At 39.9% G+C, this 23,721-nt stretch overlaps 2 protein-coding genes across 2 annotated transcripts; both read left to right on the top strand.

Moving 5' to 3' along the window:
- Nucleotides 1-1,453: 1,453 nt before the first annotated feature.
- On the top strand, nucleotides 1,454-9,717 carry LOC146329652 (retinol dehydrogenase 8-like). The gene is made up of 6 exons (XM_084714922.1): nucleotides 1,454-1,661; nucleotides 6,564-6,725; nucleotides 6,836-7,015; nucleotides 7,302-7,395; nucleotides 8,208-8,391; nucleotides 9,064-9,717. The coding sequence occupies exons 1-6, from the start codon at nucleotides 1,556-1,558 to the stop codon at nucleotides 9,289-9,291; spliced, it is 954 nt and encodes a 317-aa protein (XP_084571048.1). The 5' UTR covers nucleotides 1,454-1,555; the 3' UTR covers nucleotides 9,292-9,717.
- Nucleotides 9,718-11,654: 1,937 nt separating this feature from the next.
- palb2 (partner and localizer of BRCA2) lies at nucleotides 11,655-22,290 on the top strand. The gene is made up of 13 exons (XM_084714921.1): nucleotides 11,655-11,761; nucleotides 12,107-12,198; nucleotides 12,305-12,364; nucleotides 12,444-12,612; nucleotides 13,732-15,234; nucleotides 15,902-17,334; nucleotides 19,041-19,193; nucleotides 19,705-19,787; nucleotides 19,982-20,131; nucleotides 20,216-20,332; nucleotides 20,935-21,022; nucleotides 21,137-21,336; nucleotides 21,421-22,290. Exons 2-13 carry the CDS (start codon nucleotides 12,121-12,123, stop codon nucleotides 21,647-21,649), a joined length of 4,263 nt encoding a protein of 1,420 aa, XP_084571047.1. The 5' UTR covers nucleotides 11,655-11,761; nucleotides 12,107-12,120; the 3' UTR covers nucleotides 21,650-22,290.
- Nucleotides 22,291-23,721: the final 1,431 nt, after the last annotated feature.

Here is a 23,721-nt window from a genome sequence, read left to right as displayed (position 1 = left end):
ATTTTTCTGGTCAAATAATGACTTAAAAACAAATAATTATGTATGAGAGTGTGTATATGTATGTATATTTGTGCATGTGTAAGTGTAAATATATCTCTTTATTACACAGCTTTGTTGAATACTTCACTCTGATCAATATAAAATTCCACAGTCTGTTTTTAATTATGTTTCTGTTCTGTTTTCAATTTATTTATTCGATTTGTCTTCTAATTTTGTTGTTTTGTGTTGTTTTGATGGTGTCTTTTTTTCTTTATCTTTATGTGCGCGTGTCCTAATTAGGGCTGGGAGATATAGATTATAAGTAATGCCTCCATATCTTTACAATATACAATCTATGATATGGATATTGCTATTTCCAATATTTTCCAGTATAATATTTTTGATTAATTGCACAGCCCTACTGTAAATTCTCATTCACTGCATGCATATGATAATCTTAATGAATAAGATGTATTGTTGTAAACTAAACTAGCCAACATAGGGGTGGGCAATATGGACAAAATCATTTGCAATATTTCAATATTGCAACAAAATATTAACACAATGAGATTTTTGATAAATATAAATAATAGATTTTAACAGATTTTAGATATCAGATTTGATAAAGATCTTAACACAAAAAATAAAAATAATCTAAAATATTTTTTTTTAAATGGTCTATTTTAAACTTGTGCACTTTAATTTTTCATGGTTTATCTAGTGTTGTTTCACTGTGACAGCAAAATAATTCAGTGTTTTCAATGACAAGTGTCATTATGAACCTGTGATAATGCTGAATAAACCAAACTAAACCAAACTAAACTAAACAGTGGGGTTGGTTCAGAAAAACATCACTTGCTGTAAAGCCGTCTTTAAAATCAGGAAAACAGAACATTTATGTTATATCACAAAATAAAATCACAAATTTGTGACAATATCTAGTCTCATATCACGACATTGATATGACAGTGATATACTGCCCAGCCCTAATCCCTTTAAACTTGTGTATAAATAAATAAAATAAAACAAAACATCCTTGGCGTCATCATATACTGTAAATCCAGATTTTTGTTGGCTTTGATTGGTAAATGAAGCTGCTCCATTCAGAGTTGGAGTGCAGTGATTTGACCACTGGGCGGCGCCAGATCTCTGTACAGAGCAGAGGCTCACTCATACAAACTGACAGGTAACTTCAAATTAATCTTTATCAATTTGTTCTTCACACTTTCAGTACACTGTTGAGTTTACTGAATAAACCTCCAGAGTCTGGAGGTTTATCAAATGTAATCTGATGCCCTGTGTATTGTCTCATCATGGATTTAATAAAATAATAAAGATGTAAATGACAACCAGAGCAGGACCGAGTGGGACAGCAGGACAGTGAACCGGTTAGATAATCTCAGTCCATGTGACTCTCTCACTCTCTCTCTCTCTCTCTATCTCTATTTCTCTCTCTCTCTCTGTGTGTGTCTTATCCTCTTAGAGTGGCTCTCACCTCAGATCAGCTCTCATCCTGCAGAGCTGATTGTCTGCTGAGTCTCAGGGGGACAACAGAGCTGAGGGACAGCGGGACATCATGGCGAGTCCCGGACAGAAAGTGGTGCTGATCACCGGCTGCTCCTCCGGGATCGGCCTGAGGATGGCTGTGATGCTGGCCCATGATGAACAGAAGCGCTATCATGGTGAGTGCACTCTGTGTGTGTGTGTGTGTGTGTGTGTGTGTGTGTGTGTGTGTGTGTGTGTGTGTGTGTGTGTGTGAGAGAGAGAGAGAGACAGAGAGAGACAGAGAGAGAGAGAGAGACAGAGAGAGAAACTATTTAATTGAAATTTCAATTTTATTATTACAGGCTTAATTTGTGTTGCCAAAGATTTAGGGATGTACAATATTATTTTTGTTTGTTTGTTTGTTTGTTTTCTCAGCGAGTCAATATTTTCCAGGAGATGCCCACATATGCACGTATTTTTCCCACCAAATGGCAGGGAAACATAAAGTCTCTCTTGTAATGGAATTAACATATTATTATGCCAACTCAGGACATACCCAAATCTGAATACATTATTCGGGAAAACACAAGTAATGCAATGAAACTTCTATCTGAAGTTGCTTATTATTATTTGGGAAAAAATAATTTAGCATAATACCGCAGTCACTAGGGTTGCAAATTGTGTGTATTTTTCTTAACCGATACTTGAAAACGCTAACAATCAATTAATCATTAATAACTAATAAGATATAAATTTTTATGGCGCTTCATTAACATCCCTAATAGTAACATTCAGATTACTATTTTTTTTATCTTCAACAAGTACACTGTTACACAATATTATAATAATATTAATATATATGTATCATATTCTTGTTCTCTGAAATGCAGTAAGATTAACATCAAGAAATGTGAGCGCAGCATTATTGCAGTTTCAGATGATTCCCTTCAACTGAAGGATATTTTCTTTATCTTTACTGTACAGTTTCTATTTCCAGTGCAAAACAGATTTGCATTGCCAGAGAGAACTTGGTTAGAAACTAAAACATCTGCTTAATTTAACACAACTTCCAGTATAAACCACGGCCATCACCAGTTCATCTGAATACAGAGAGGCTGATATTTTATTTATTGTGCATTATTTGCATGGTAAATGTTACATAATTTGTTAAACCCTTCATCAATCTCCAGTCACAATGACTCCTCTTCTTCTTCTGCACTGTTTTCACGTAAGATGCTTACATCATGAGTCATGACTGAGTGCACATAAGAGTATTACATAGTCCACATGATTATGTAGACTAAAGCCACTGTCTCTGTTTCTGTCTCTCTGAACACACAGCAGATGAGTGATTTCCAGCTAAAACTGACTGTTTGCTGTGGTTTCAATATAAAAAAATCTTAAATCTGAACCACATGAGAGGAAATCAGGATCTAATTTAGCCATAACATCTGAGATCAATAAAACAACACTGTCTGATCCTAGAAAATGAACTGGAATAAACTGATAAACGGAGACAATGGAGCAAATTCAAGCCTGTCCTCTCTGCTGAACTCTGAAGAGGAAACTCCTCAGCTGACAGTTTTTCCTCTCCACACAGGGAAGTCAAAGGTTAACGGTTAACTTTCTTAGAAACTCCACAGAGGCAGAGCTTTTCTCAAAACAATTAGGCAAACACCTTCGTATTCTGATGATCAACATCAGCTGTTTCAGCTTTAAAGGCTTTGAAGACAAATAAAGAACCTGGACATCCAACTATGATGCAATCAGAGACTTTCCAGATGTGTCATTTTTAGCTTAGATGCTAATAGAGTTAAAAAAAAAAAAAAAAAAAGTTGTAGACGAATGCAATGAATTAATCAGATTGTACCACTTGTGTAAAAATATCTAAATTGTCTAACGTTTACACAGTTTATGTAAGACATGTGAAAGGAAGACGGGAGGCAGGTTACACCACTCACAAATAGACTCTACACTGAAATAAGTACCACAGATAAATAAGTGACAGCAGCATCAGTCCATGTCTAATCCAAACAGAGGCTTTGTGTCTTCTCAACAGGCTTCATCTCACTGCTCATCTGTTACAACCAACCCCAAATCCTCCTCCCGAGCAGATTTAAGACACACACACAGTCTATATTTAAAGGTATATTATGCGGGATTTGTCGGTTACTGTTGTGGAAACACACCACTCAAAGTTGCCCCCTCCTCCCCTCTAGCTCAGTGAATGAGAGACAGCAGCGTTGGATGAGGGAGTTAGAGAGTGAATGAAGTGAGCGAGCTGCATTAGTGAGAACAGAGAAAGAAATTTTAATTTTCTGATTGTTTCACAGCGTTTATGTTCTAAAGCAAGCCTGCAAGCTCACTGCTAGAGCTGGTCACGGTGACCTTACCCTTTGACTTCCAAAATCTTATCAGTTCTTCTTTGAGTCCAGGTGGACAAATTTGTGCTAAGTTCAAATAAATTTCCTCAAGGCGTTCTTGAGATATTGCATTGACAAGAATGGGAAATACATAAGTACAGACAGATGAACAACCCAAAAACGTAATGCTTCGTGCTATTGCTATTGCTATTGCATATCGTTGCAATAAGATGGACATCTACATCAGGAATGCTTCACAAACGAAAATTAATGGGAAACAATGCCTTCCTATAGTTATAGGAAAAATACATTTAAAAAAAAAAGCAAATTCAAATTTTTACCTAAGAAAAAATGGTAAATTAAATTTCCCTGATTAAGGACAAGCTCCTAATCCACTCAGCGTCCCTCCTGCCACACAGTCACGTCTCTGATCCCAACTTAACCTTTAGTCACTCTTACATATACATGTAACAGCAGACAATAACTAAAGCCCCACTGCAGCCTCACTCAGGCTAATCATTGCCTGGCTCGCTGAGCTCCATTGTGGATGACAGGCTGGCGAAGGCTATTCCTGGAACAGGCAGGTGACTTGAGCTCCACGGCAAGACGCTAATGCTGATATGTAAACTGGCTGCCATAACAGGACTGTTTTGTGAATGTCTATATTAGAGCTGCTTAGGGTTATCTTTACTACAGTGGCCATCTTTGGCACTGGCTTTAACATTGTTGTTATTTCTGACACTTATTCAGAAAGTGAATTCAGGATAACAGAAAAAACAGTCTGCAGGTTCAGTCAGGAAAGGGATGTATGTGGACACGGTTTCCTTTGTGTGTGTGAACTTTACCCTCCATTCTCACCTATCATCCTCATGTCTCTTTCACAATATTTTCGTTGCATCCCCCTCTCGGTTCTTCATGACCTTTACTCCTTTCTTTCCGTTCACACCTATGACAGGAAATGTACACAAAGACAGGATCACTCAGGATGGAAATTCTCTCCTAAAACCTACAAATATACATGCACAGACTGAACTAAAAGTGCAAGACACTGGAGTCTAGTCAACATAATGTGATGCTGGTGTTCACATGTGTATCTTGTGTGAACCTACATGCAGCCTGAGCCGATGAACTCGGTTAGACTCTCCAGTAGTAATAATGTCTTTCTGTAACCTCATTTACCTGGGCTGGTTGCCTAATCACAGGCCTATTTAAAGCAGCAGCCTGAAGGCGTAGTGCAGGAGTTACGGTAAAGGAGGGAGTGTAACATCCATTCACAAACTCACGCTTGGAAGCTGAATAAAAGGAGCATAATTATACGCAGAGCTATTGGCAAACAGCGCTGATGAAAAGAATAGACGTTACTCTTTTCATCATTGCTGTTCCCCAATAGCCCAACGCACACAGGTCAAAATGGCATGACGAAGATCTAATTGGCACTGAAACATTTCATTAAATGAAGACAGGAGGTCCTACTCTTTTCACTGAAGTTGCCAGTGGAAAAAACAGGAGTCGGGGAGTTGGTTATTAGCACTAAATACTAAGTTCTTGTAATTGGACACATTATTTTTTGACATGATTGTGGCGCCAGATGAAAAGTCAAAGAATCAACCGAGTTATTACATGTAAAACTGTGGAGAACAGGGTTGGGTGATGTCTCCCAAATTGGCGTATGACGATATCCACAGTGAAACATTGCAGTAGACTATGATACATTTCTGGGACTAAAGGGGTCTTTGTCTTGGTGCCACATGTCTGTAACTAATTTTCTTTTTTAAAAGAAAATAATCAGCATGACATTCATCGCAGTGCAATAAAAAGCAGCAACAGCTTCATTTAATTTTCATTCCCACGTCAAAAAATGGGCAACAACTTTATGGCAGCTCTGAGGGGACACACTGCTTAACACTACTAGGGCTTTAAATCATGATGCTACAGTGGTAGAGGTTTCAGTGTTTAAGGACTGCCATCATGATGGACAATGGTCTTGTCCATCTGCACAACCCTAGTGTGCGATGTGTGTGACTGTCTATCTAATAGTCTAAAAGATAATCTAATAGATAATTTATTTAAAACCACAAATGTACATCTCATATTGGCAGTGGAGGAAAAGTCAGAGGATCACTTAAGTCAGTAGACTTCATCCTCCCTGGATCTTTATTGCCCCTAAAAATTTTCACAGCAATCCATCTCATAGTTGCCTAGATATTTTAATCTGGACCAAACCGGTGAACTAGCCAAACAACTTATTATCACAGATAAAACAGGTCTCTATCGACGACTGTCCTGGACAGTGACACCTCAACAACCTTAAACAAAGATAAACTGGAAGGGCACAGACCTCCACCAAGGCCAATAGTCTTCAATGCAATCAAAATGCAAATCTGTAAATGCAACCACTAAATTCACTTAGATTATGATGGGTTCACTCGTGCAATGGCATCAGTTCAGTTTGCCATAGATGCTGGTATTAGAATTGAGAATTGAGCTGTTCTTTCTTGGTCTTGGCACCAAGTTTCATGAAAATTGGGCCAGCAGTTTTTCCATAAACCTGTTGACAAATAGACAATCAAACCAAAAAAAAAAAAAAAAACAGACCAAAAACATAACCTCCATTGTGGAGGTGAACTTTCACTGCCTTGGCTTGACTGAGATACAACAAAGCAAATCATAACGAAGGTCCATCTCTATTACACTCCTCTCAATTCTTTGTTTTTCCTTTTTTCCACCTGTTCCCAGTTATTGCAACGATGCGTGATCTGAAACGGAAGGATAAGCTGGTGGAAGCTGCCGGTGAGGCATATGGGAAAACTCTTTCTCTGGCTGTACTGGACGTCTGCAACGATGAGTCCGTCAAACAGTGTATTAATGGCATTAAAGATCGACATGTGGATATCCTCAGTGAGTACACTTCATCCTCATCGTGTTGCACCAAGCATTGCTACACTGTCCCAAAGTTACACTTAATTTCTTCCTTGCCTCCTTTGTTTCCTCCTTCTTCTCCCAACCAGTCAATAACGCAGGTATCGGCCTCGTGGGTCCAATAGAGAGCATCCCTATCGAAGAGATGAAGAAGGTCTTTGAGACCAATTTCTTCGGGGTGATCCGCATGATCAAGGAGGTGATGCCTGATATGAAGAAAAGACAAGGAGGACACATCATCGTGGTCAGCAGCGTGATGGGACTGCAAGGTGAGCAGACGGGGGTGTGGCTGGAAGAGTGAAGGGAGAGGAGGCGTGGTGGGGCGTTAAATGGTACAGGGAGAAATGACAAGTTTGTCAGCTTCAGCCTGATGTATGTATGGCCTGATGAAGGACGAATGGAAGAGTGGGTGGATAACTGAAGAAGGACTAATAGAGTTTAAGTACAACTGTATGTCTTTACAAACAGGTTTATGTCTACTGAACAATGAACAAGAAGAACTGATCTGTTAAACTATTATGTTGTCTGGAAATCAAACATTTGGTTTCTCTACAGGTGTGGTGTTCAATGACGTGTATGCAGCTTCCAAGTTTGCCATGGAGGGCTTCTGTGAGAGTTTGGCTGTGCAACTCTTGAAGTTTAATGTCACGTGAGTTCAACTGATGTTACTTCACTCATAAGTAACAAAACAATTACATAGAAATAATATGATATTTCACAACAAGCTTAAACTTCAGTTGTGTGTTGCCTGCTTTCCTCTTAAGTTCTGACTCTGGCTCCAAATAATACGTTTTATTATTGATTAATAGAGCAACAATGATTACTTCACTCCATGAGTCAAATGATAGAAAAATAATCAACTATTTTGATAACCAATTATTCTTTGAAATAATTGTTCATGCACAAAAGGCAGAAAATTCTATTTTCAGCATTAAATTTGGAGATTTCCTGCTTTTCTCTGTTTCATATAATATTAAACTAAATATTTTGGGGTTTTGGACTGACAAGAAATCAGTCTTAGTTGAGTGTTCTGGGATCCTGAGGCTCATGGTGATGTCAGTTTTACAGGAATGTGGTCATAAACTTAAGAATTGGACAATTTTGACTGGGTGAAATTGTACTGGCAGCTGTAACCTACAAAATATTTGGCATTTTAATTTGGTAAATTATTTAAAACTATAAATATTTTACTCCCCACTGTTTTTGGAGTGTATTGGTTCTTTTAGGCAAATCCTTGAAAAGTTTATCCAAAATTCATTGCACTAGCCTAAAAAAATGGTCCATTTGTTTTAATTTAGGCCAACTTTAGTTAATTAATTACTGTGAAAAATATTCTGTCATGCATTCAAATGATTAATGGTTTCAGCACTTTCTCCATAAAACTTTTCCTCCATCTAACCAAGGTCTTTTGAGTTCCAGTTTTCCTTATTTTCCCTCTTTGCTGTGTGTCTCTCTCCTCAGAATGTCACTGATTGAGCCAGGCCCGGTGCACACAGAATTTGAAGCAAAGATGATTCAGGATGTGAGGCAGAAGGAGTATCCTGGTGCTGATCCTGACACGGTGCATTACTTCAAGAACATCTATCTTCCCTCTTCTGTTGACATCTTTGAGACGCTGGGACAAACACCTGATGACGTCGCCAGAGTAAGTTCATAAGCAGTTTGTGACTCAGCCTCACTGTGCCTCATCCATGGATGGATTACTGATAAGAACCTACTGGTCACTGGCCAAAGGTGTGTGAACCCCTGAGCGAGTGTGTCTTTTAACATGTCTTCAAGATAGTTTATCATACAAGTACACAAAATGAACAGGAAAAGACATAAAAGTACCGCAAAGAGTTGCAAAATGACTGGAGAATCACAAAAGTGCTACAAACTACCACACAGAGGCACAAAACAATTACAAAGAGACACAAAACTAGCCCAACAAGACACAAAACAATTAAAGAGGGACACAAAACTACAACTAAGACACACAAAACTACCCCAAAGAGACACAAAACTAACCAAAAGTGACATGAAAGTACTACAAAGAGGCATACAACCACTACAAGTACACAAGAAATTACTATGAGGAGACACAAAAATATCAGAAACAAAAAAGTACCATAAAAAGACACAAAACCACTACATAGGGATGCTGTGTATCTTTCTTATCTTGGTGTGCTCCTACAATAAGAGGGTGGGGGGCTGTTGTACTGTATGTGTGTGCCCAGGGGCCCCTTGTCTCATAATCCATCCATGGCCTTTGCTGTATGTCTGCCTAACTGCAAACTTTGTGTCATTTTTGTCCATCCTCTCCTCTCAATCTCTACAGTGCACCAAGAAAGTGATTGAATCAAGCAGACCACGTTTCCGAAACCTGACCAACCCCTTGTACACACCCATCGTAGCGCTGAAATATGCTGATGAGACTGGAGGCCTGTCTGTCCACGCCTTCTACCACATGTTATTTAACCTGGGTCCTCTAATGCACGTCAGCATGACTGCCATGAAGTACCTCACCTGTGGATGTCTGAGGAGCAGGACAGTTTCACCAAACTAGAAACTTACATATTGTAGACAAATGTGAACAACACAAGACTTTTCTTTTGGGACCTGCCATATTTCCTGCTGTATATATGCAGTGTGCATTGTGATGAAGACTCCTAACTATTTTCTCTTTTCTGTATAGACTTGCAGGTTATGAATGTACAGATTAAATACAACAGATTTTAAGACTTGTTAGCCTAAGCAGAGTGCCAAATGAGTAGGGTTTGCACTTCCACACCGTAGCCAGATTTCATTATTTTATCCCAGTCAGTTCCACACAACTTCACATTTCACTTTGTTGAAACTCCAGCAGGTTCAGAAAGATAGGTCTACACCTTGTTTATTTATAGCCTATGGATGTGCATCTATTTACTGTACATATTTTTCAAATTCCATCATTGTATTGGAGCAACTATTTTGGCATTAAAAGTTGTCATTTGTTTGTGTTTGTGCTTCTGGTAGTTTTCAGCAAATGTGGTAGCATGAACCACATGCAAGTAATTTCCTTCACTTTTTTTCTGTGCAAAAAAGATTCTTGCCTGGCAGAGTCTCTGTTAATTCTATCAGGTTTCATACACCCATATATTAGCAAAACATGTCTCTAGAGCGTCTTTAGACTAATGGAAAACCATTTACCATTGTATTTGCAAATGGCACTAAAATGTAATACTAAAACCAAACAAATTTCTTATCAATTTCAACATTAGATATGCCATTGGCTGCCTATTTAGAACTGTAGAAACAGCATTGTTTTAATATCACAATGGAGTACAGAAATACTGGAATGTTAACGTTTATATTTATTTTGACATGGACTAATAAAATGTTCAGCTACAAATATGTCAGACACCTTAATGATGATAAACATCTGGTTTTACTGTCACCACATAGCAAGTTAAGAGCATGTACAGTGTCCTTCACACTTTCCACATATGTCCCAATTCTTACTATGTGACTTTTAGATAGCTTAGAAAGCAAAGTTGGATTAGTTGTTTTCTAAATAAATGTAAATATTTTACTGACAGGTAAATACATTATTTATTAGCTGCGTTAAAATTATGAGGAAAATTCTTGGGCTTCCTCTCCTCAAGAAGAAAAAAACATGCATCTAAGTGAATATATGTGTGTCATCTGAGTAAGACTTCCAGATAGTTTAACTTAAGGCTACTGACATGAGAAGAAATGGTGACTTCAAGAAATTCCTTATTTTATGTTTTATACTAAAAACAGACCCTGTCTAAAAGGTCTGGCGTTTTCATGTGTTATCACACTGGCTTCCAATCTGGGGGTCTCCCACTAGGGGTCGCCAAAGCTTCACGGGGGCAGGGAACTTTCTTGATTTTAAAGGCCATAAGAAAACTTTTTTCTTTAAACATAGAGTAGGAATATATCTCAGCGTTTCATTCATTTATGTGAAGAAAACTGAATTAAATTGTTGTTTTTAAACACAGGATAAAGGGCACAGTGAAGACCTGAACACAAACCATACACTGGTCTTTTAACTCTCTGCTAGAATGAAAATGCAGTTAAAACAATCAACAACAACAGGTAACAGAACAATGGCCAAGCATCAGGCAGAAGAAAACATTGCATTTGTCAAAAAAAAGCCTTTTATGTATGGTTGTTAAAATTCAAAGAAATACATAAGACAGAACTGTATTTAAAGGTTTCTAAAAAAAAAAAAAAAAAAAGGAAAACTCATCAATTAACTGCTCAAAATTCATGCAAATCACTTGTTTTACATAAACTTCTAGCAGTTATTGTGTTCACCATTTAGCTTGATTGTACAGTTTATTAGTTGTTCTGTACTGTTACTGCTATGCATTGGATATAATATGGAATATCTATAAAATAGTGATAAAAAGGAGGTCTGGAAATACTGTTAGCCCATATGCAAGAGCCTAAAAAAAGCTTTAGCTGTTAGCTAACTTAAATGACTGCCAGTCGTGTTCCTGAGAATACTTACTTGTACACCTAAGATTTTTTTTTATATTGGTAGTATCTTTAAGGCTATAATTGACCTGTGGTGTTCTGGAAAGTTGTGGGTGCAAATGTAAGGTAAAGTTTTTGCGGGAACGAGAGAAAAATATTAAGCTAGCTTGGTCGGATTCTGATGTTAACTAGATATGTGACAGGTTTAGCTAACGGTTAAAATCAGCTTAAAAAGACGAGAGCAGTAAAATATGATATCATCATAAATAAGTTTCCAAATTATTTGGCACTCTTAAACAAGTTTTATAAATGACAGTATACCGCATATTTAAAGCAAATATGAAACTTAACTCGAGTATTTCAGTTACAACTCAAGCATTTCATTTAAACAATGAAAACATCCCACCTGTTTCACCTCCTCCACTGATCGACTCATCGGACTTCCACTGCTCAGGCCTGTTTGAGGGAGCCGCGGGAAATTAGAACTAAATCGATACCCGAGCGATCGAACATCAAAATAAACTCTGCATGGACACATCGGCGGTCCTGCTGTAAGTCTGCCCCACATATTAACCACATTTATGGACAAGTTGACATTTCAACGAACTAAACTAGTTAGGCGCGTTTATATGTAGAAAACCTTGTTGTCAACTCCGCCGATGTTGATGTTTTGGCGCTTTCAGTTAAAAGCATGACGAAAGTAAGTCATGTTGTCTAAGTTCATTGACGTTATACCCGTTAGCTTTCAAGCTATGTTAAGCTAACTTTTTATGATGCTACACCAGCTAAACGAATGTTACTGTGTATTAGACGTGCCATAGCTATATGTAACGTTTAGCCGTGTGTGTGTGTGTGTGTGTGTGTGTGTGTGTGTGTGTGTGTGTGTGTGTAATAAGGCTGAGTGAGCAGGATGGAGAAAAATGTGGCAGACATCCTGCGCTGTGAGGAGCAGCTGAGGACGACACTGCACTGCGATGACAAGGAGAAGGTACTGGACATTTGTCTGCACACTGAAGCTTCATAAAGTGCTAAAACGAAACTTAGATCCTGTGTCATCTGATTGCCTCTGACGTATTAACATTTTACCTACTCAGCTTCGCATGAAGTTGGTCCTGTTACAAAGAGAGTACATCAGGACAGCCCAGAGACTACAGGTAAGAGCCTCTCTTTCACTTTAACTCTATAAGCCCAGTGTTTAAATGTTCTGTCTCACACACGTTGATCTGCTCAAAGCGTGCTGAGCGTTCAGAAGCGGTGCGGAGCAGGATCGCACAGCAGAACCACCAGGACCAGAGAGACACAGAGGATACACCTAACCCTTCTCTCAACCCACCTCCACTGACACTAGACGCTCAGAATGGTACAGCCTCAGGTGGACCTCAGAGCCAAGGACCCACTGGAGGTGAGACTATCCTAATCAACTGCAAAGTACAGGAAGTTCATCTCTTCCACAGTACCACAGTGACAATTACATAGAAATTTATGTGGTAATATATATATATGTATATATATTACAGGAAATAAATAAATAGATTTTTCGCCAAAAGTGTAAAGTATAAATATATGTATGTAATAAACCATATAGAATTATTTAACTGCACTTGCTATAAGATATGACCGAAGCTCTGGCCACTGCATGCCAGAAATGGACATTAATCTTTTTATGGGCTACTTCTTCCTTATGTTGTCATTCACCATGCCTCTGAACTGGTACAACTGATTCTTATGCAGACTGATGTGATTACTATAAAATTATTGTTTTTGTAAGCTGCTGGTCTGGGGAATATTGAGGGAGGTTGTGCAAAGGGGGGGGGGTGTTGAGGATGTTGAGAAGGTTGAAGGAAGGAGGGTACAGTACTTTCTGAAGATTCACATAAAAGAAACTTATAATTTTATATATATACCTTTTTATATAACTTTTAGTTTATATATATATATATATATATATACCAAAGCTGAAGACATCTTGCAATATGGTTGAGAAAACACTGCCTTTACTCTGAGAAGCAGTTTCAGTTCCTTAAAGGTTATTCACAGTTATAATCCAATTACAGTCATATTTAAAACATGTGGTAAGCTATCTAACGGTTGCGAATATGAGGCAGAAGCATCAAGCAAATAATGTTAAAAAATATATATATTAACTAACATGTCTAGATTTGAAAAAGTGCAGATACTATACTGTACTTACACCCTACAGATCACCTAAGAATAACCAAAGATACTAGGAAACTAAAAAAAACAACATAACCGAAACCTAAAAAATTACTGAATGGTCCCAGTCTCAACATTGCCTAACACTGGTTAAATAGGTAAGATACAATAAATGTGACACAGGAAATGTATTGCATCATTTAACATTGCAATTATTAAAATAAAGCTCAAAGAACGACTTATATAAAGCTAAAAGTGCTTTGAGTGGAAGAAAAGGTCTCAACAAAAAAAGAGCCAACACATAAGGATAACTTATTCATCAGTTCATCAGTCAGTTCTTGTAATAACAGTCCAGATGTTTCACCAGGTGTGACAGATCCTGAGAACTCCAGGAGGAACCAGGTGATCAGATTCTTGCTGCCCTCTGATGCTGCTTGCCCACAAACACTAAATCCCAGCGATGGTGCAACTAGAGGCCACAAACCCAGTCCTGCCCTGCGCCTCAGGTCTCGACGCAGCCGCCTGCGCTGGGAGAAGAGGAGCGCTGAGGCCAGCAGGAGCACAGACAACAGTCAGGAGGGACGTGAGCAGAGTGAAAGGATGGAGACTGCTACAACAGAAGGGAATGACGAGGGAGTCAAAACAGAGGGAGCAGAAGTTGTGAATGAAAGTGAAGAGCTGTTTTCTAGTACAGAAACAGAGTCTCCCTCTCTGCTGCTGACACACTGGAACACCTGTGGACAAACTGACGCAGGAAACATGGAGGGAAAAGAGACACAAGGAGGACAAGAGCAAAGGGAAAAAGAGACTGAGTTGAGAGCTGAGGGGAGAAAACAATCAGACTCAACTTCTTTGCTGCTTACATGTTTGAACCCTGCTGGGCAAACTGAAGAAAATGGACAAGACTGTGCACAAAATGAAAGGATAATAGAGGTAAAGGGAGGAGAGGGAGGGGAGAATAGTGGAGGACAGAGGCATGGATGGCTGTGTGAAGACAGTAGTAATAAAGATACTGAACAAAATGCAGAAGAGCAAATAGAAGGTGAAAACAGTCATGATAATACAGTTGATATAAAAGAAGAAAAAAGTGAGAGGGTTGGAGGAGAACAGGATGTAAAAGCTGCAGGTCTCCTAGACTCCTGCACCCTAGTGGAGGGACTGCTCTTTCCGGCAGAGTACTACGTCCGAACCACAAGACGTATGTCATCTTCACAGAGCCAGCCTGACATGCACGCCGTCATACTCTCCCAGCTCAACATAGGACGACATCGCAGAAGCAGAGGCCGCGGCAGAGGATCGAACAGGCACGCACACAACCATGAACATTCAGATCAGCACTCTCAGACAGATTTCTCCTCTCCAAAAACTGCGTCTCCATCTGTAGGGCCCCGTATGGAATCACAGTCTGAGCTGAACAGTCCGAGTTCCAGTGAGGTTTCAGATCAAACATCATTTTGTCAGATCGACACAGACGCTTGTTTTTCTCCTTCAGTCACCGCTGCTCGTTCAGCCAGAGGTAGGAGGAGGAAAAGAGGTCGTGGCAGAGGGAGACCTCCTCGGTGCTCTCTTAGTTTAGACACCCATCCGCTCGGGCTTAAACAGACTTCACATGATCCTCAGCCAACCAGCTCCCAGGTCTTCTCCTCCTCCCTGTCGCTCCACGGACCCGATGGACCAAAGCTCTGCCTCACTCCAGGAGAAGCTGTTCCAGTGCCAGACGACCCCCATCCTGCCTCCACCCACAGCTCAGTGACACAGCCTTCTTCTGGAGATAACGGTGCTCTGTCCAGCCCTGCCACTGGACGTCAAGTCTATCCTGTCTTTCTGAAGAGCAGCAGTAGGACTAATGGATCCACACAGAGGAGCAGTGGTAAGATTTGTATTGTGACTCTGTTTATGTGTGTGTGTCGATTACAGAGATAGAGACTGAAGAGAAAGTCTACAGGTTTGTTTATAGGTTTAGATACAGTAAGATTAATTTATGGCTGGCTTTGTCTTTATATTTACATTTACTCATATTATTTACTTAACTTACATTTACTCATACCTGTATTTACTTTTACTTATATTTACTATTTCCCTGAAGAGATTAAAGACAAATATTTCTACTCATTTATCTACCACCGAGAACTGTTTGCCTGTAACCGCAGCTTGATATAGCTTATGGCTCTGTGCCATAGAACTCGTGTTGTTCAAAAGCTACTTAAAACCCAGAAAAAGAGTCAAATTGTTGGCTGACAAATTCCCTCATTGACATTACTATGGCGATTGCAATCTCTCCACTTGTCAGTTAATTTCAACTTAATTCTCACATCTGCACTAAAACATAACATAATATAACATATAATAATACATAACAACATAATAACAGGAATACATAAGGTGTGGCTAGCAGAGATCAACTTAGCAATAGCTGTTTGAAAATAGCTGTTTCTGAAACTTTATGTACAGGCTGTTAAACATCTGCAACCTGCATTCTCAAACTGACAAAACAAAGCATATGAAAATTAAATTTTCTTTCACTTTGTGTCCTGCAGGCACAGCAGACTGGCGATCTCTCCTCTTGCCCTCCACTCCACCTGCCCAAACTTCTCTGCTTCCTCTCCCCTCGCTGTCCCCCGGCCTGCTGGTCAACAACCCAATGAACTTTGACATTCCCCAGGATTTCCACCTCCCCGATGACCAGTTTGCTTCCCTAAAGCTGCACAAGCTCCGTCAAGTCACCGTGGAATCAGGAGTTGAACATTTTACATCACCGTCCTACAACACACGCAGGAGCATCCGGCTCTCTGTAACCTGCCACAGCAGCAGCAAAATGCCTCTTCCGCTCCCACTCAGCCTCACACCCACAATCGAAAATTCACCTAATCTTGCTGAAGAAAAACAAACTGCTACACCGTCTTCAGACCTCCAAAACTTGTCGATAGAGCATGAGCTTACAGGGAAATTGATGAACCAGTCCTTAACTGAAGAGTGGTCTGACCAATATATTGCTCCTGGAGAGCAAAGGACTGAAAACATTCAACCACAGTGTCAGACTTCCTCAACAAAATCTGTGTCAGTGGTTCGAGATTGTGTTGCTGACTGTGTCGATCAACATACAGAGGAAGATACTGTCTCAGCCAGCAACACACATGAATCTACTGACCGATCTGTCAAAACACAGCCTCCCATCATCTTTACAGACAGACCTGGAGGCAGAGTGAATGATTATGTCGTCAGTCAGTCAGATGACCTTGAATTAAAGGAGTCGTCTTACATTTCATCAGAAGAAAAAACAGATTGTCCGGGTTTAGTCAATCCTTTGGAGGATCTGAGGTCTGTAAACCAACAAACAGGAGACAAATCTGTCATCAAGACTCTTTCCTTTGATTTCCCTCTGCAGAAAACCCCTGAGGAGCCTTTTAACAGCTACACTGCTGCACAGGAATGTGATGATGGTGAAGCTCCAGAGTCTCCTGTGCAGCATCTGAATGTGAAATCTCCTTCAAATGAATCCTCTGAACCCACCACAGGTCCTCCCAGAGACAATGAAAATCAGGACAGCTGTTTACCGCACCACCATTCCCAGCTCCTGTTGAGTCCTGCTCTGGCATCAGCACCCTTCATGACCCCACACCCGCACTCCTCCACCCTCCTCTCCAGCCCCGCATTGCCATCACCAGGACTCACCCATCACCCTGTCCTTCTGACCTCCTCTCCCTCTGCTCCAGCTCTCAGCCTGCCTCCCCCTCACAGCCCGTCCATCCAGGCCCTCTCTCCTCCGGCTCTGTCTCCCTGTCCTTCCCTCACTTCCCTCCCTCCCAGCCAGCCCTCTGCCTCCCACAACAAGCAGATCCAGGCCTCGTCTGAGTTGTTCCAGAGGGTTGAACCTGCTGTCTGCCCGACTGACTCCAGGATCCAGTCACAGGGCTCAGGAACAGAGAGAACAGAGGAGGAACACATAATGAAATGCACACTCACACTGAAGGTAAAACATTTTACTAGTTGTACAATTAACAGGATTTCTGCAGGTCCTTAAAAACTCTGAATTTTATCTGAATTTTAAGCCTTAAAATATCTTGATAGGTCTTAAAAATGGATTGGATTATAAAATTAAAGCTAACTGGTTATTCAACTAATTGGATTTTTGGCATTATATTTAGGTGTTATTGCAGTGGAAACATTGCTATTTTTGACCACAGGGATCTCTAAAATCAGCAAAATATGAAAGTTTCTTGCAGTAGCTTTAAGTATACTTTAATAGCATTGCATTAATATCCATCTAGTGGTGTCCCAAATGAGCTTTTAAATTCCATAATCGAAAATCAAAGGCAGGATTAGTGATTCTCTTTATCTGTATCACACTTCATGTAGCCTTAGTCTATCATTAAAAAAAAAAATTCAAAACATAAATGACAGTTGCGGGACAGAAAAAACTAGTAGTGATAGTGTAACAATGGTAGAGCGTGTTGTTTAAATCTGTTTGTGGTTTTGCAGAATTGTGACACCCTTACTTCAGTCTCAGTTTTAAAAGTGAGCAAATATTTGGACTGATCTGGACATAACGAAACCAACATGGACTCCTCCTACTTTTCTCAGTAAGAAAGTACAGTCAACTTAAAGAAGCAGACCAGCAAAACAAATAAATAAAATTAATGATTAGGCAATAACAGATAACAGCACGACTAAACATAAAAACTGAGAAAACTAGAACAGGTCCCCAGGCTTCACTAGGAAATTGTTGGATGTAAGACGAGGATGATATCGTGTTCACTCAACAACGTAATGCCTCTGGACGCAGCTGTCACCGGTGCGGAGCCATTAAAAGGGTTTTTCAAAAATTGTTAATCACAGAGGTCCCTCAGTCTACAGTCATGAACGTGCACAAAAAATTAGGCTGTTCTGTCCAGTAGTGTGTGAGATTAGCTGCAGGTCCACTGGTCATGCACGTACAATCATACACACACTCAAGTGATCGCATGACAAAATTAAATAATTAAAACCACTTCAGAGATACAAAGTGATACTAAAGCAAACAGACTGAACAAACAACGCAAAGAAATGAAGATAATAAAATAACATAACTTGACAATCTGACATACGTAGATGTAGAGGTATGTGCTTATTCTATTATTTGGTGAGATATGTCTTTGTGTGCTTAATAAGAGCTGTTTTGTTGTATAGATATGATATCTTTGAGCAGATATAATATCTTTGGACTGAGAGTTCCAGTGTGCCATTGACCTATATTTGATGGTATGTGTACGAAAATGCATTCTGTGAGCTGAGAGTGTCATGTGACCAGAAGCTGCACATCTTGACCACACCTGAGAGGCCATGTGTATCTGATGGCCTGAGCTGGACGGGGTGTTGGTACTGATGATGCTCCACAGGATCTTCTGTTCAACCACCAGTCACATCAGTTGTGTGCTTGTCTTGAATGAACTACTGAGTGCCACACGAGCTGCTTTACTTTGGCCAACTTTTCCACATCAGATATTGATGCTAATGACCAGATTACAGAGCAGATTTCTAGATGAGACAGAACCAAAGAGTGAATAAATGATTGGATGACTGAGGGAGTGACGAAAGCAGAAAACCTCCTAATCATACTGACTCGTCGTCCCATTTTTGTGACAATATTATGTATGTTTGGACCGGGTTAGTGAGATTTGTATTTGTGTGTGTGTTCAGGCCCCAGCAGGAGGCTGTCTGGTGGATGCCTGCTGTCTGCTCGGATCCTCAGGTGGTTTGTTTGTGGCAGCAGCTGGGAAGTGGGCAGTGTGTCTCTGGAGTCAGACTTCAGCTTCTGACTGGAGCTTAATACACACCTGGGCCTTCAATAAGGTGAGTGTGTGGATGTGCAAATATTTACCTGCATTTTTTTTTTTGTTTTGTTCATTTATGGCAGTCAAGGACAAATGCCAGACAAACTGGTTCCAGCTTTTCAAGTAAGATGATTTGCTGCTTTTCTTTTTTATACTGTAAAGAAAACATCATTGGGTTTTAGACTGGGGTTGTTCCGTTATCAATGCCAGTATCTGAAAAGCTTCTGATGCTCCTACTTCCGAGCAATGTCTTTAAATTTTATAGATTCAGCAATAAATCTCTAATTTTAAAAGATCTATACTAAAAGTAGTCATATGTTGCAGCTCTAATGGATATACAGTCAAAACTGAGCTGATTTTAAAATAAATGGAGACCAGTTATGTTCAAAGACACTAAAATCAGACAAAAACAACTGTTGACAGACTCGACATTTACGGTGTTATTGATCAAATGTAACTCTTAGCAATATGGCACAATTTCATTTGGTCAAATGTTTAATTTTTGGTTCATTTCTGTGTTTGTTCTACAGCCAGTGATCAATGTGTTTCCTGTCCCGGATGCTGCTGGGCTGATGTGTGTGACTCTGGGTCAGTTAGAAATCAGAGAAGTGAGGTAAATACCACACGCTCAATCAGACCTTCTCACCTGGATTAGAACATTTTTGGCTAATTGTCTGCAAAAGAATTAAACTCGGTGCTAAAAAACGACTTTTCTGTGAACATGAATTGTGTGTATGGAAACCCGCGGTTGCAGTTTTCAGAGCTTTCATGTTAAAGTAACTGTGTGTATGTTGTCCATGTTTACAGGATGCTGTCGTGCTCCGGCCTCTTGCAGCCACTGCTCTGTGAAGGACTTGTCCAGGCTGTCGTGGGCGTGTCCAAGTCCAGAGTGGTGACCTCCGTCCACTCAGCATCTGGTTCCACCCTGCAGGTGTTCACGCTGTCAGACAGTGACAGGTAACACGGAGGTGGTGATGCATTTATTCTGTCTCAGTTATTTTCACTTTGCACAGATTACTCAGTGTCTCATGTCTCTCTCAGGACACCGAGCTCTGAACCTCTCGTGTCTCCTGGTGTTTGTGTCGGGGCCCTCGCTCCTGTGGACGGACTCTCGGATGCTCTAATCGGCACAGATGAGGTTGGATGCCTCTTCATCTGGTAAGCAAGACTGAAACAGAGAGATTTTCAGTCATTGCCATTCTAATGGTCACCTCACAGCAAGCGGCTCTTAAAATCTTCAGGTTTTTTAGAGGAATAACAATCAAGGATTAGAAATGAACATGGCCCCATTCTCTGCACATGGATAACTGAGATGTGGATTTGTTTTTGTTTTTGGTTTTTTTGTCTGCCTTTCCAAAGCTTTTAATGAGCATTTTTGATTGTGATTTTGATTTCCCGTTTGGTATGGATTAGGATTTAATTTTTTTGGTTCTTCAAAGCTGTTTAAAATCCATCTGTTGCTTGCTATTGCTTATTTCAAAATAAGATCATCATTGTTATGTAAGATAACTTCCTGCAGGACTGCCAAATCAGTCGTCAAACTGCGTTCAAACAACCAAATGAGGTTGCCTGTTTATTGAGAATAAACAGGATTGTTTGAGCCCGATAACAGCATGTCAGACTGACCTTTAAACTGACCTTGAAGAACAAACATTAAACACAACATTATTTGCTCCTTGAGAGAAATAACCTCCAGATTGTGCTCTCTCTTGCACTGCTTCTTGTTACAGTTGAATGTATTTTCTGTTTGTGTGTTACAGGAATTTAAAGACCGGACAGCTGCTGCGGAGGATCATCCTCAGAGATGGTTTATCGCAGACAGCCTGTCTCAGAGGATACTCCTATTGTGTAAGTCTGTTTGCTTTGCATGTGTTATAGTAAAAGATTGCCTCCATTGACACCACTGCTGTCTCACTCTTCAGACATGTTTTTGTGTGTGTATGTGTGTGTGTTGGTGCACAGGGAGTGTTATTTGTCCTGCTGCAGCATCAGTTCCTCCTGGAAGAAGAAGAAGAAGAAAAAGAGGCCACAGCAAAAGATCAGATGTTTTTGGAGGAGGGGAAAAAGAAGGCCGCCCTGTTCTCTTTGGTCGCCGTTAACCCTCTGAGTGGAAAGTCTGTCCAGGCTACTCGGCTGTATCCGCCCAAAGCCTGGTCTGGCAGGTGAGATGAGGGCGAATGGAAGTGCCTGTATACAGTATAAACACTTATATAACTAACGCTCGCATCCGCCTCTGTGTTCTGCAGGCTGTGTGAAGCCGACGTGAACAGCTGCAGCGTGGTGGGCCTGAGTCAGCGCGGCTGTGTATGTGTGTGGGAGCTCGGGCGTCCGGGGTCGAGGATGGTGTGGGCTCCCGAGAGCGAAGGCTGGCAGCTGGCACGGTGGGGAGGTGGAGGTACGCTGGTGACTGGACACCACAACGGAGACGTTACCTTACACTGCTACAGCACGAGTCAGACTCCACTCTGCCACTGACATTAAAGACTCTTCGATTCGTTTTATCAAATAAAAGGTCTTTTTGTCACTGTATGAATGTTTACATGAAGATTTTAGCCTCACATCAGTTTAGAAACACCTTTTATAATACTTCAGTGTCATGTTTTCTTTCCGCTTGATCCTGAAGGCTTTGCAAAGAGGTTTGGTTGCTTCCATTTAACATTTCAGTTTGATCAAATTAAACTTTGATGTGCAGGAGTGGCTCTGTAACTTTCAGACTATCAAACCACTAAAACAGACATATTTATAGACTGTAAACTGAATATATTCATCGAGTCATTTGCCTGCTGCTAAAGCTAGAAAAGAGACTGACTTGTTAAAGGTGGAGTGCTTCTTGTTTTCCTCCAACCTTTGAAAGTAAGTGAGTTCACTAATGTTTTTAGAGCATCAGTATCATACACTGAACCTCTTTGTGCAACGATGGGCTCTTGATGCTGTATTTCCACTTTTATCGACCACTGTAATTCAAGTCTGAAAACCAACTTTGTGTTTTACTACTGCTGCTATTTTGACTGTTCTTCACTGTGCTTACTTTAGTGTGATGTGTATTTTTCTTAAAAAGAAGTGTTGCCAAAGTTTGTTTTAATAATTTACATTAAACATTTGTGAATTCTGTTTTATTTTTTGTCTATTTGTATATCGCTAAGATGAACCAAAGCCATCTTAGACGTACTGTATTTGTATTTTTTAATATACTTAATATTTTTTTCAGTTTTTCCACAACACATAGCAAAAATGAAAATGCAGACTTGACATTGTAGAGCAAGATAAACTGAACAGACTGCCAGCACACAGAACAGATGGACATATGCATGTCAGTCCATCCAATGACTGAAATGTCCACAAGAGGAATGAGGGTCAGACTGTGAAGTCGAAGGAAGCCCAAAATGAAGGTCAGAAAACTGAAAGCAGAATACAGACCGATACAGTTAGTGCCCAGGTTGATGTGTCTCACAGGGTCCCCAGATCTCATGAAACTTGGGGTGGGCATTGGACAGAGTATACTAAACTTCTTCAAGATATTAACTGGAAACCAGCAAGAAGAAGGGAAACTGATTTCCAGTCCCTCAGGATAAACCGTTTTGCTATGACCGTACCAAACATGGGGTTGTTTTAATGCTGAGGGTCAAGTCAAAGAATGGTGGAGTACTGAATTTTCATTTAGAACAATCAGGAAACTTTTTTTTTCTCATTTGTCAAAAGAGTAAATAATTCTTTCCAGTTAACTATAGATGAGTAAATGCAGGTCTGCTATGTTAAATTATCTCCCACTCTGAAGTACAAAGCATGAACCTATAATCTAGGTGTGTACAAACCTGGTGTGTGAGTGGTCACCACATGGCCGTGGTTAAGTTTGATCCAAGCAACAAACGATTTCTCCTGCCAGAGTTGTTTTTAAAACTCTTCACACAGCTTAGCAGCGGTGTTTGAATCTTGTTTTATGTAATAAAATAAATAAATAAAGCATATTATATGTACATATATTATAATGCTTCCAGTTAGTGGAAGGTTGGATATTTATGACTGATGAAATATACTTGGAAGACTACAGTTCTGATCAAATATACTTTTGGTTGCATTTGTGTATTTTGTAACTGTAACTATTTGAATAAAAGTTATATGTAAAATAAAAGTAACTGAATAAAAAGCGAACACAGAACTGAGTAATACGGTATACAGTATGCAAACATTTGTAAGACACTGTAATGTCTATTTGTGTCCACCAGGAGGCATCAAAAGATGGTGATTAACAACTTCTGAGATCATTTATTTAGGGTTTGTGTAAAATGGTGGAAACAAATGAAAGACAACATGCAAGAACGATGATCTATTTATGTTTTTGGAGATATCAGCTGTAGAGATGTCTGCCCTCTCTCAAATATAATGGAACTAGATGGCACTCGGTTTGCTGTGCTTGAAGAGCCAAAAAATAAGACTCATAAAGGAACATTTTTAAAATTATTTGTTTGTTTAATTAATTTATTTATTGGTGCTTTGACCATTGCAAGCTGAGCCATCTAGTTCCGTGATGTTGGAGAGAAGGCAGACAT

This window comes from Lutjanus erythropterus, chromosome 3 (assembly GCF_056507025.1).
Source record: "Lutjanus erythropterus isolate fLutEry1 chromosome 3, fLutEry1.hap2, whole genome shotgun sequence".
In the NCBI taxonomy this organism is placed as follows: Eukaryota; Metazoa; Chordata; class Actinopteri; order Lutjaniformes; family Lutjanidae; genus Lutjanus; species Lutjanus erythropterus.
The sequence above is the reverse complement of the archived record's forward strand: the minus strand, read 5'-3'. Positions and strand labels throughout refer to the sequence as shown.

Coding starts and splice junctions, on each gene's coding strand:
- palb2 (XM_084714921.1), top strand. CDS start 12,121: ATGGAGAAAAATGTGGCAGACATCCTGCGCTGTGAGGAGCAGCTGAGG. Junction 19,788..19,981: donor TTAGAAATCAGAGAAGTGAG/GTAAATACCACA, acceptor CCATGTTTACAG/GATGCTGTCGTGCTCCGGCC. Junction 21,023..21,136: donor TCAGAGGATACTCCTATTGT/GTAAGTCTGTTT, acceptor GTTGGTGCACAG/GGAGTGTTATTTGTCCTGCT.
- LOC146329652 (XM_084714922.1), top strand. CDS start 1,556: ATGGCGAGTCCCGGACAGAAAGTGGTGCTGATCACCGGCTGCTCCTCC. Junction 6,726..6,835: donor TCGACATGTGGATATCCTCA/GTGAGTACACTT, acceptor TCTCCCAACCAG/TCAATAACGCAGGTATCGGC. Junction 7,396..8,207: donor CTCTTGAAGTTTAATGTCAC/GTGAGTTCAACT, acceptor CTCTCTCCTCAG/AATGTCACTGATTGAGCCAG.